Here is an 11,230-nt window from a genome sequence, read left to right on the forward strand (position 1 = left end):
GAGTCGCTTCAGGAACTCATGAAGGTGAGACTGCCCACTTGCTGTATTTTGTGTGTGTGTCGCTGTGTGTGTGTCGCTGTGTGTCAGATGAATACATGTATAGTAGATTAACTGTGTGTTTGTGTGTGGGGCAGGCTTTGATCTCTGTGACGCCTGATGAAGAGACATATGATGAAGAGGATGCTGCTTTCTGCCTTGAGATGCTGCTTCGGATTGTACTGGAGAACCGGTATAAAACAAACACACACACACACACACACACACAACTGGTTAAACATTTGAGTGAAAAATGAAGAATAAGTCACAATGATAACGATCTTGTAGTAGTCTATATCACTATCATGATTCATATTGATTCAGTATTCTTATAAAATCCTATCCATCCTTGTGTGTGTGTGTGTGTGTGTGTGTGTGTGTGTGTGTGTAGGGACCGAGTGTCGTGTGTGTGGCAGACGGTGCGAGACCACCTGTGCCATCTGTGTGTCCATGCCAATGAGAGCTGCTTCCTCGTGGAGAGAGCAGTGGTGGGCCTCCTCAGACTGGCCATCAGATTACTGAGAAGAGAAGACATCAGCTCACAGGTACACACACACACACACACACACACACAAACACACACACACACACACAAACACACACACACACACACACACACAGAGACTGGCCATCAGATTACTGAGAAGAGAAGACATCAGCTCACAGGTACACACACACACACACAAACACACACACACACACACACACACACACACACACACAGAGACTGGCCATCAGATTACTGAGAAGAGAAGAGATCAGCTCACAGGTTAGAGGACTAGAGAGAGAGCCCGCTTTTTGCAACGTAATGCATCAGCAAGGCAGGAAATAATAGGGCCAATGATTTTCCGCGATAACGGAAAACGGACGGAATTCGCAGAATGAACCTTTTGAAACGGAATTGCAACTTTCAGAGGGAAACATCATTTTGTGCATACAAATCGCCCAAATTCCCCTGTATTTTGGGCTGCAAGGCTATATTTCTTTCAAATAAACACAACAACGATTGCAACGATGAACAAACATTAATTAAAGAACAAAACCACTGAGAAAATGTCACGTCTGCGCTGAACTCTGCTCCGGCCACGGCCCCCTTTTCAACCGTTGACCCACACACCTCCGCTAAAGCCATATTCAGTCACATTCACTTCCCAATCGCATTTAAAACAAAAAATGTTTAGTCTTCTGTTCTGTTGATGGCTGGCAAACAACAATCTAAGAAGGGCACATATTATTCACTCATTTTAAGCCATCAATCTACCCTAAATAAGCTGAAACGGAAAAAAACGGAATTCACCAAATGTGAAACGGAAAATGCATTTTTTTTTAACGGAAAATCATTGGCCCTAAAATAAGGACTAGTAGTTCTTCTTATCAGCCCTCGCTTATGCACACAGAGAAGGTACACTTTTAAGCACACAAACAGAGACAGAAACGTCATGTTTCAGATAACAAAAGCATACGATTAACACACACATGATTAACACACACGCTCGCTCACACACACGTGTGCTCGCTCGCACGCACATACATGAACAAAATCTCCATTTGAATATGTTCACACACCCCCTATAACCTAAACCTTTGTCTGTCTGTCTGTCTGTGTGTGTGTAGGTACTGCTGTCTCAGCGTCTCCTGTTGATGATGAAGCCTCACGTGTTGTCTCGCGTGAGCAGAGAGGTGGCCTATGGTCTCCACGAGCTGCTCAAGACCAACGCTGCCAACATCCACAGCACCGAGGACTGGTACACACTCTTCTCCCTGCTCGAGTGCATCGGAGCGGGAGTCAAACCACCAGCGGCTCTGCAGATGAGTGCAGGGAACACTGATAATGATACAGGTACTGCACACACACACACACACACACACACACACACACACACACACACACACACACACACACACAGACTGGGGTTCAAACAGTCTCACAGGTAAGTACACACACACACACACTCTCTTCATTGCACCAGTGTAGCAAACTTGGCTAGCCACACTTCACATCGACAGATATGGAATGTAATAAAGGTAGTCATTCCTAACACTAAATAAATAGTTTAAAATGCAGTATGCCGTTAATTATACTGAATGTTGGTAAAGCTTGGTGATTCAAGCGTGAGTGTGTGTGTGTGTGTGTGTGTGTGTGTGTGTGTGTACAGGAGCACAGTCAGACAGTGAGGTGAGCTCATACCACCCCAGTGAGGTGTCTGTGGACCGGGGCTACACATCTGACTCAGAGCTCTACAACGAGCAACACGGGAAGAGCCGCATCCCCCGCTCCACCACTGACGTGGATGTGGCCAACAGCGGCTGGCTAGTGGTGAGAACACACTCTCTCTCTCTCACACACACACACACACACACACACACACACACACACACACACTTGCATACATACACTTGCATACATACACGTAGAAAAAGAGCTCCATATCCCGATCCACCCCAAATGTGGACGGTTAGTGGTTAGCACACACACACACACTCACACACACTCACTCACTTATATACAGATTGACACTTTGGTGTATTTACATAAAGGTTTATTCTCTTAAGAATACATACAGAGAGGGATAGCTTAGCTCGTAATGTCACTAAGCATTATGAATCTATGTGTTTTCTTATGCGTCCATTATTTTATATTTTTTGCGTGTCTGTACATCTGTGTGTGTTAACATGGGTGTGTATGCGCGTGTGCGTGTGCGTAGGTGGGTAAGGATGACCTGGACAGCAGTAAGGGAGGGGCCGGTGGCTCTAAGCCTCTGACCTTCCCTCTGGTGAACCAGTACAGCCTGACCCTGGGCCAGGACATGGGCCTGCACGACACCAAGTCCCTCATCAAGTGTGTGGAGTCGCTCTCCTTCATCGTGCGCGACGCTGCTCACGTCACGCCCGAGAACTTCGAGCTCTGTGTCAAGACCATCCGCGTGTTTGTGGAGGCCAGCCTCAACGGAGGTGAGGAGCACATATGCATGTATACACTCACACTTACTCACACTCAGTCACAGTCACACACACACACACACACACACACACACACACACACACACACACACACACACACACACACACACCTCTCCCACAGTTCTACACACACCATGCTACAGCACAACTCTGTGTCCACCCGTGTCAAAATCATGTTCATGCTTGTAGAAGTCCTTCTGTACAGTGGCAGAATGCTGTGTGCACACACATATAAAACACTCTCTCAGTCACATACACACACATATAAAACACTCTGACACACACACATACACACATACACACACACACACACACACACACACACACACATAAAACTCTCCCACACAGTCACACACAGGGGCCATCACTCATCACACACACGCCTTGTCTTGATGAGCACTCTCTGGTCCAAAGCGGCCTGCTGTGGCCCGTCCTGAGCTTCCCTGAGTGCCTGGAGGAAGTAGCGTCAGCGCTCACTGAAAAGCTCTTGCTGTGAGCAGAGGATTCTGCCTGAAAGGAGGAGGCTTTACGGCTGTCTCTGCTAAATTACCAGCCCTTTCAGCAGAGCCGCTGCTCAAACTCGCTCAGGAGCAAAGATTGGGAAATTCTGACTCATTAGGCTGCCCTTCTTAGGATTGTTTGTCTGTGGCTGTTGAGGAGGGGAGATTAACACAAGTTGTTGTTGTGTGTGTGTTGTGTGCTGTGTTTTTTTTTGTTTTGTGTGGTGTTTGGTGTGTGTGTGTGTGTGTGTGTGTGTGTGTGTGTGTGTGTGTGTGTGTGTGTGTGTGTGTGTGTGTGTGTGCGCGTGCATTCTCCATCGTCCCCTAGGCTACCGCACTCATGAGAAGAAGAAGAGCCACAAGTACGACTCCAAGTCGAGCCGCCTGCGCAAGAAGCCTCGTGAGAAGGAGGCCGCCTCCCGCCGTGCCAAGGCCAGCCAGCGCCTGTCCCGTTCCCATAGTGACGACGAGGAGGACGAGGGCGTGCCAGCCAGCTACCACACGGTGTCTTTACAGGTTAGTCAGGACGTAAGTAACACAGCCCTTTCCCTTACTTTACCCGCCTGCCGTCATCGCCTTCCCCTCACCTACGACCCCTCACCTTTCAACCTTCCCACATGCCCTCTGACCTTCCAACCTTCCAGCCCAAACCATTGAGTGTGACCGCCATCTGACCTGTGCTGGCCACAGTGAGAGAAGCATAGAGATTGTGGGGCAACTATAGACTTAGAAAGAGAAGAATGGACAATCAGCAACCTTTCCTGTATAGAGCTTCTGACTTAAGATCTCCATCAAGTTTACTGCTCTCTACTAGTGTGTAAGAATGCATCATTGTACTTATTTGCGATTATGGAACAATTTAATATCTAACAAAACAAAATGTTATCAATGCCTCTTTCATCTATGACTCTGATCTGGACAGAACCTACAGTAACCGTAGTAACTATTCATTGTGACATCTAAGCACCAGGCCTTGGACCTCTGGCCCTGACCATTGAGCTGGGCTTGTTGCTAGGGCTTGAGTTCCTGGTTACGCCCTGTTTAAGCCTAGCCCAGTACAGGGTAAACGCTCCAGTACAGGATAGATGCTCCTAGTTAAGTCTAGCCTAGTACAGGGTAAACGCTCCCTGGCCCAGGAACTAAGTTCAAGCATCAGGTTTGGCCCACACGGCTACTGAGACCAATCCATCAATCACTTGACCCTAGTCTGGGCCAGATGTGGGAAGTTCTGAAGTTCTGTCCTTGGTGCTGTTCCTTCTTAGCGATCAGTTTCGGAAGAGGGGAGAGAGGATTCCTCTCTGCTTCTGATATTTCTCACCAATTTTCCAAGTGTGCAACAGCCTCCGTCCCACATAATAATGACAAAACGCACAACAAGTAATCCTAATAACAGTCAAATGTGTTACGATTAATACAATGACAGTAAATCAGGACAACAAACGGGTTACACTCAACTGCGCAATAGGACTTGGCACAAGTTTCCATTAAGGCAATGACCATTAGACTGGTCAGGAACAAAAACATCTATTCAAGACACAGACTTAGCTTTCTCCTCCATAACCAAAATGACAACAGGCTTTTATTATAAATGGTTATGGATGTGTTGACCGATGGAAAATATTTTCATGATAACAGTTTGTTCTGAAACGGCTTCAAATTCCTGCTGATGTCCTGCTTCAGTAAACGGTAGTCTTTACAATAAAGATATGCAAGAAGGGCTTAGATAGCTGCCCTGTTTGTAGAGGGCCACAGATGTGTAAGCCATGGGATGCGTTTCATTTCAATTGTCCTAGGGTACTGTGTCATTTCTAATCAAGTAATTACCACACGATCATTGCGCTGAGCCCTGAAACCGGAGTGCATCCTGAAAGGTTTCCCTGCATATTCCCCTCCCAACATTCATTCCCACACATCACCCTGCCAAAGCATGGAGTCACATGCGGTTTTAGTGTGCTCGCTTGTGAGTAACATAACAGAGAGATGGGTTTGTTGTAGCCAAGAGCTAGTGTAGCTGGAAGTTAACATTAGCGTCTAGTGAAATCAATACTAATTGCTCAATAGCTGTAAGCTCGATGCTTAATGTGCTTAATATGAATGCATTGATTAATATAATGTTAATACAATGCTAATGCTGGAGTGAAGGTAATGTGAACATTTAATGTGTCCTGGTGCAGCTGCTGGACCTCATGCACACACTCCACACGCGTGCCGCCAGCATCTACAGCTCCTGGGCCGAGGAACAGCGCCATCTAGAGGCAGCTGGCAGGAAGATTGAGGCCGACTCCCACACACTGTGGACCAGCTGCTGGTGTCCTCTGCTACAAGGTGGGACGCACACGCAAGCATGCATACACACACACACACACACACACACACACACACACACACACACACACACACACACACACACACACACATACATACATACAGAGAAAGGCACACACACTATCAAATTTACATCCATACTCACGCATTCATAAAAGGCACACTCTCTCAGGCAAACACACACACACACACTCACTCTCTCTCTCACACACTCTCACTTTCACGCTCACTCTCACTCACTCACCTTCTACCCTTCCCCTCAGGTATGGCGTGGCTGTGCTGTGATGCGAGGCGGCAGGTGCGCATGCAGGCCCTCACCTACCTCCAGAGGGCGCTGTTGGTGCACGACCTGCAGACACTCGATGCTGCTGAGTGGGAGTCCTGCTTTAACAAGGTGAGACACACACACACCACACATGAACATAATGAACACCTGGCCGTAGGAGACCTCAGTCGACAAATGTACACACACACACACACACACACACACACACAAACTAAGTTCCATGGAGTTTCATACACACTCATCCTGAATACTACACACCAGGAGAACTTCTTCAGAAAGGAGAGAAACACACTGAGCACCCTCTGAGCCCTGTGTGTGTTTTGTGTTGCCAGGTGCTGTTTCCCCTTCTGACCAAACTGTTGGATAACATCAGTCCTGCTGACGTAGGGGGCATGGAGGAAACGCGCATGAGAGCTTGCACTCTGCTCTCAAAGGTATACATACATACATACATACATACATACATACATACACACACACACACACACACACACACACACACACACACACACACACACACACACACACACACACACACACACACACACACACACACACACACACACACACACACACACACACACACACTAACACCTTGCTTACACACATATGCACTCTCTCTCTTTCTCACTCTCTCTCTCCATCACACACACACACACACATTCATACACAAACACATCTACCTCCCAATTGCTGTGTCTCTCCCACAAAGACAGATAATCTCTGTGTTTTGCTGTGTGTCCCTTTCCAACGTGTGTGTGTGTGTGTGTGCGCGCGCTCAGGTCTTCCTGCAGCACCTGTCCCCTCTGCTGTCTCTGCCTACCTTCGCTGCCCTGTGGCTCACCATCCTGGACTTCATGGACAAGTACATGCACGCAGGCTCCAGTGACTTACTGGTGAGAAACACACACATTGTTGTTTTGTATTGTTGCTTTGACTGGTGTTGGGTTGTATTGTTTTATTGACTGATGCCTGTGTACCTCTGACTGGTGCTGTGTTGTAATGACTGCTGTCTGCTGTTGACTGCTGGATTACTGTGTAGTGTGGCCTGTAGTTGAGTTGTGCTGTTGTATTGACTGGGGTGTTGTGGTATTGGTGTGTTAACTGGAGTTGTGGTGGTGTTTTGCCTTGTGCAGCTGGAGGCGATCCCTGAGTCTCTGAAGAACATGCTGCTGGTGATGGACACGGCGGGCATCTTCCAGAGCACAGACTCCCGCAGCGGCTACTCGGCACTCTGGGAAATCACCTGGGAGCGCATCGACTGCTTCCTGCCCAACCTTAGAGAGGAGCTCTTCAAGCAGGCCGTCATGCCCGGTAAAACACACACACATGCGTACTATAACACAGTCTGCATTTAATTTACACACACACACAGACGCGATAACCCCATGGTGCTCTCTTATTGCATTGGGATCAAGAATTTCTCTTTGTGTGTGTGTGTGTGTGTGTGTGTGTGTGTGTGTGTGTGTGTGTGTGTGTGTGTGTGTGTGTGTGTGTGTGTGTGTGTGTGTGTGTGTGTGTGTGTGTGTGTGTGTGTGTGTGTGTGTGTGTGTGTGTGTGTGTGTGTGTGTGTGAACAGAGCCTGTGCCCAGTGTGCCAGCAGAGCCCCCTCAAGCTCCCTTCCCTCCCCCCACTGAGCCAAAGCCCTCCAGCCGGCCAGCCTCCCCCCAGGAGAACACAGCCCCACCTAGTGCCAACGGTGAGATTTGCAGCGCTCACATGTTAATTACACTTACAGTTAGTCAACTAGTTAGTTGACATGTTAATTACTATCACAGTCATCTGGAGGGTGCTTTTCTTCAAAGCAACATGCAAGTGAGATAGAAGCAAAGAGATAGTTTGCTCCAAATTGTAAAAATGTAAGTAAGTAATTTGGCAAGTTTACTTAATTAACTTAAAAATGCATTTGCACCTCCCTGGGAATAAGTGCTTTACATCACCAGCTGTTACTTTTGCTATTTGCTAAATTGCCATTAGAATTGCAGGAAAAAATCAGCTCCATTCACTTGTTGTTGCAAGTGGTGTGTAAACAAATAGGTAATTTGCTTATAATTGCTTAGAATGCTTTAATTGCTTAAAATGCTAATAATTAAAATCTAATTATGTAAGGATACCTAATTAACTTGAACTGTCTGTGTAAAAATTTAATTTGGAAAGTTTGCTTGAATAACTTAAACTGCTTCAGTAGTGCTTTCTTATCACCTGCTGTCACACCCTGGTCTTGCTGTCGTCTTAGTAAAGATGTCAATAAAAAAGGCTGTAAAGATGGGCAGTTTTCTTAACCGAGCTTCTTGTTTTTTGTGTTTAGTCTCAAGCCCTTATCTGTTCTTTTTTTTCTTTCTCCTCCTCAGGCACAGACAGATTGTCCCCTGTGCCCCCCTCCACCCCTCCGATGTCCAGCCCAGTGAAGATGGCCTCCCCTGAGTCGCCCCCGTCTCTCTGCCAATCACCTCTCATCCTGCAGCCTCTGGCCTCGCCCCTACAGGTCGGCGTGCCGCCCATGTCCCTGCCAATCATCCTAAACCCTGCCCTCATTGAGGCCTCCTCTCCTGTTCCCCTTCTTTCCACCCCGCGACCTTCTGTCCCTACCGACCCCACAGAGGTCAAGTAACACCCCCGCCCCACTCCTCGACCCCCTTTCAACCCATACCATCAGTGCTGGAAAGGAAATGATATAATCACTCAGAAGGAAATTACTTCACAAAGGGGCCTGTGACCGAATGAATCGTAACTGGCAGCATGGTCACCATATACAGAAAAATACATATTAAAAACTGATGACCTACACACAAGCACACATACACACACACACACACACACACACACACACACACACACACACTTACTTACTTTCTTTAAAAGCAGCAGTTCTGGAGCACTGTCAGGTGTAGCTGCGGTCTGGCTGTGTCCTCCTTGGTTCTAGTCTCTCCCTCTCAAACTCAGATATTTATTATTGTTATTATTACTAAGATTCTTCTTCTTTAAGCTAGAGCCTGAAGGAGCAGCCTGGACCTATGACCCAGTGCAGGACAGAGCCAACTGTCTGTGTAGACCTCTAACTAACAATGGCCGATTCACCCAGACCCCTGCGCGTGCCACACACACCATGTCAGGGCTTAGACAGGACTGAAGCGAGCCACTCAGCCAGATTAGGTACCGCATGTTAGTGTACACATTTAACTCTAGTCTCTACAGCAGGGGGCTCACTACCAGCTAATATGGAGCAGCAGTCAGAGAGGCAGTTATTTTTTCATTATCACACACACACACACACACACACACACACACACACACCATTATATTTTAATATGAAATAGAGGACTACAACATAAAATCCTTCAGGAAAATCCAAAGAGTTAATTAGATGAGGGCATTGGAGACGTCCTTCTGGGCATGACACTGAGCTGTAACCTGTTGATGGTGGAACGGCCATGTTTCATGTGTCTGTCAAGTGTAGTAACAACCCTTCACAGAATGGAAAGGGGATGGTGTATTGGAGAATACAGCAGCTTTAGAGTTCTCATTGCTCTACACATGTCACCTGACCACGGAGCTTTTATTATGATGCAGCAGCCGTTCTAGAACATTCCTCCACAGGTGGGAGTGGTTAGTCGTGGCAGGGAGGGGGTTATAGGGGAGGAAAGGGTGCTGCTAATAGCTGATCCAGCCTTTGAATTCCAGAGTCAGGTTTTTAATTTTATTATTGTCATTTTTATTATTTTGAAAATGATTTCCACGTCTTAAAGAGATTACTTAAAGGAGTTTTGTTGTGTGTAATATGAGTGGTTGTGTGGCATGTCGATGTGATCTACCACGGTACTGGTCTTCTGTGAGAGTCCTGAGAGCATCACTTCACACTGGAGGAGAACATGGTCTCTCAGTCCTCCATGGCCATAGTCACAGGACAAAGCTGGTTCGACTTTCTCATACCATGACTTCAGGCATATTGGCCAGGATCCAATCCTAGTGTTTTGTCAGTGTAGTAATTGTCACAAATTCTTTGCGAGACTGATCGTATCTATTACACAGTTTGAGAAAATTAAGAAGAGTTCACATTTGGTACTCCACAACTCCCCGCCACCTTTTTTTTCTGTGAAAAACAACACTTAAACTAGCTGGCAAAAGCCATGTTTGTAGGATATGGCCGTGTGAGCTGGAAGTTAAGAGAGGAGACTCTCCGTAGACCAAAGTCAGTGTGAAATCCTCCTGGGCTGCCCAGAGAATCTCCCTCAACGTGGTGTTTAAAGCCTGTTGGACTCCACACGCCAGTAGCCTTACAGCAGTCTCCCCAGTACACACACACACACACACACACTTATATACACACACCACATCGCTACATCGGAAGGCAACGGCCCTCCCTTCTCTCTCTTTCACACACATGCACATCAGCAGAGAGAGGAAGGGAAAGGCTGCTTTGAATCTTTCGTAAAGGATGTGTTTATTTAGACCGGATCCACATAGGGAACGCAGGACTGGAGAAAAGAGGGGCCGAGTCACCTGGAAGGTTCTCCCAGAGAACCTAGTTCCTGTGTCTCTTCCGGTTCCTGGCAGTTCCCACTGCGTAAGCTCAGTTCTGTCTGTTGTACTGCAATCTTAGCCGAAATCGAGAACTAATTCTGAGCTAAACCTGGAAATATTGTGTATATATAAATAAATGGTCATGTACTTTTTATCATGTAATAAATATAAGGTAAAGAACATGCATGTCTGATGTCTGATTCATTGTAATGCAGTGAAAAACACAAAGCTAGTCACTCCTAAGCAACAACCTTTCTGTTCTGCTTTTTTTAATATTATGCCTCATCCCCGTCTACTCCAAACCTTTATCGTGAGATGGCAAAATCATAACTTACTTTCTGCTCCTGCAACCCAAGTTGTTGCAGTGCTCCTTAGGTGAGGCGAGGACTGTGGGGTACCTGAGGCTGACGACTGTGGAGTACCTGAGGCTGATGAATGTGGAGTACCTGAGGTTGCATCCTCACTCTGTTCAGCCCTGCTTCTGCACGGTCTTATAAAAGGAGAGAGTCCCTACAAGAACCCTTAACAACAAACTACAGGTCAAATTAAATATGGCAGTGCTCTCACAGCATAGTAGCCTGTAATTTACCATTTTGGTGAT

At 46.8% G+C, this 11,230-nt stretch overlaps 1 protein-coding gene across 4 annotated transcripts in view; it reads left to right on the forward strand.

Annotated features, from left to right (window-relative positions):
- The window catches only part of gbf1 (golgi brefeldin A resistant guanine nucleotide exchange factor 1), an 84,196-nt gene extending 73,385 nt beyond the window's left edge, over window positions 1–10,811 (forward strand). For 2 of the 4 annotated variants that reach the window (XM_031579168.2, XM_031579170.2), the window contains 14 exons: window positions 1–24; window positions 135–229; window positions 428–581; window positions 1,651–1,876; window positions 2,193–2,353; window positions 2,742–2,988; window positions 3,826–4,025; window positions 5,672–5,822; window positions 6,086–6,216; window positions 6,441–6,542; window positions 6,891–7,004; window positions 7,245–7,422; window positions 7,688–7,807; window positions 8,460–10,811. The exon at window positions 1–24 is cut by the window's left edge and continues 48 nt beyond it. In XM_031579168.2, coding sequence (XP_031435028.1) covers window positions 1–24; window positions 135–229; window positions 428–581; window positions 1,651–1,876; window positions 2,193–2,353; window positions 2,742–2,988; window positions 3,826–4,025; window positions 5,672–5,822; window positions 6,086–6,216; window positions 6,441–6,542; window positions 6,891–7,004; window positions 7,245–7,422; window positions 7,688–7,807; window positions 8,460–8,719 — 2,163 coding nt within the window. In that variant the 3' untranslated portion in view covers window positions 8,720–10,811. The remainder of the gene's footprint in view (window positions 25–134; window positions 230–427; window positions 582–1,650; window positions 1,877–2,192; window positions 2,354–2,741; window positions 2,989–3,825; window positions 4,026–5,671; window positions 5,823–6,085; window positions 6,217–6,440; window positions 6,543–6,890; window positions 7,005–7,244; window positions 7,423–7,687; window positions 7,808–8,459) is intronic. The other 2 variants (XM_031579169.2, XM_031579171.2) reach the window with 1 other exon arrangement.
- Window positions 10,812–11,230: the final 419 nt, after the last annotated feature.

This window comes from Clupea harengus, chromosome 13, assembly GCF_900700415.2.
Source record: "Clupea harengus chromosome 13, Ch_v2.0.2, whole genome shotgun sequence".
Lineage (NCBI taxonomy): Eukaryota > Metazoa > Chordata > Actinopteri > Clupeiformes > Clupeidae > Clupea > Clupea harengus.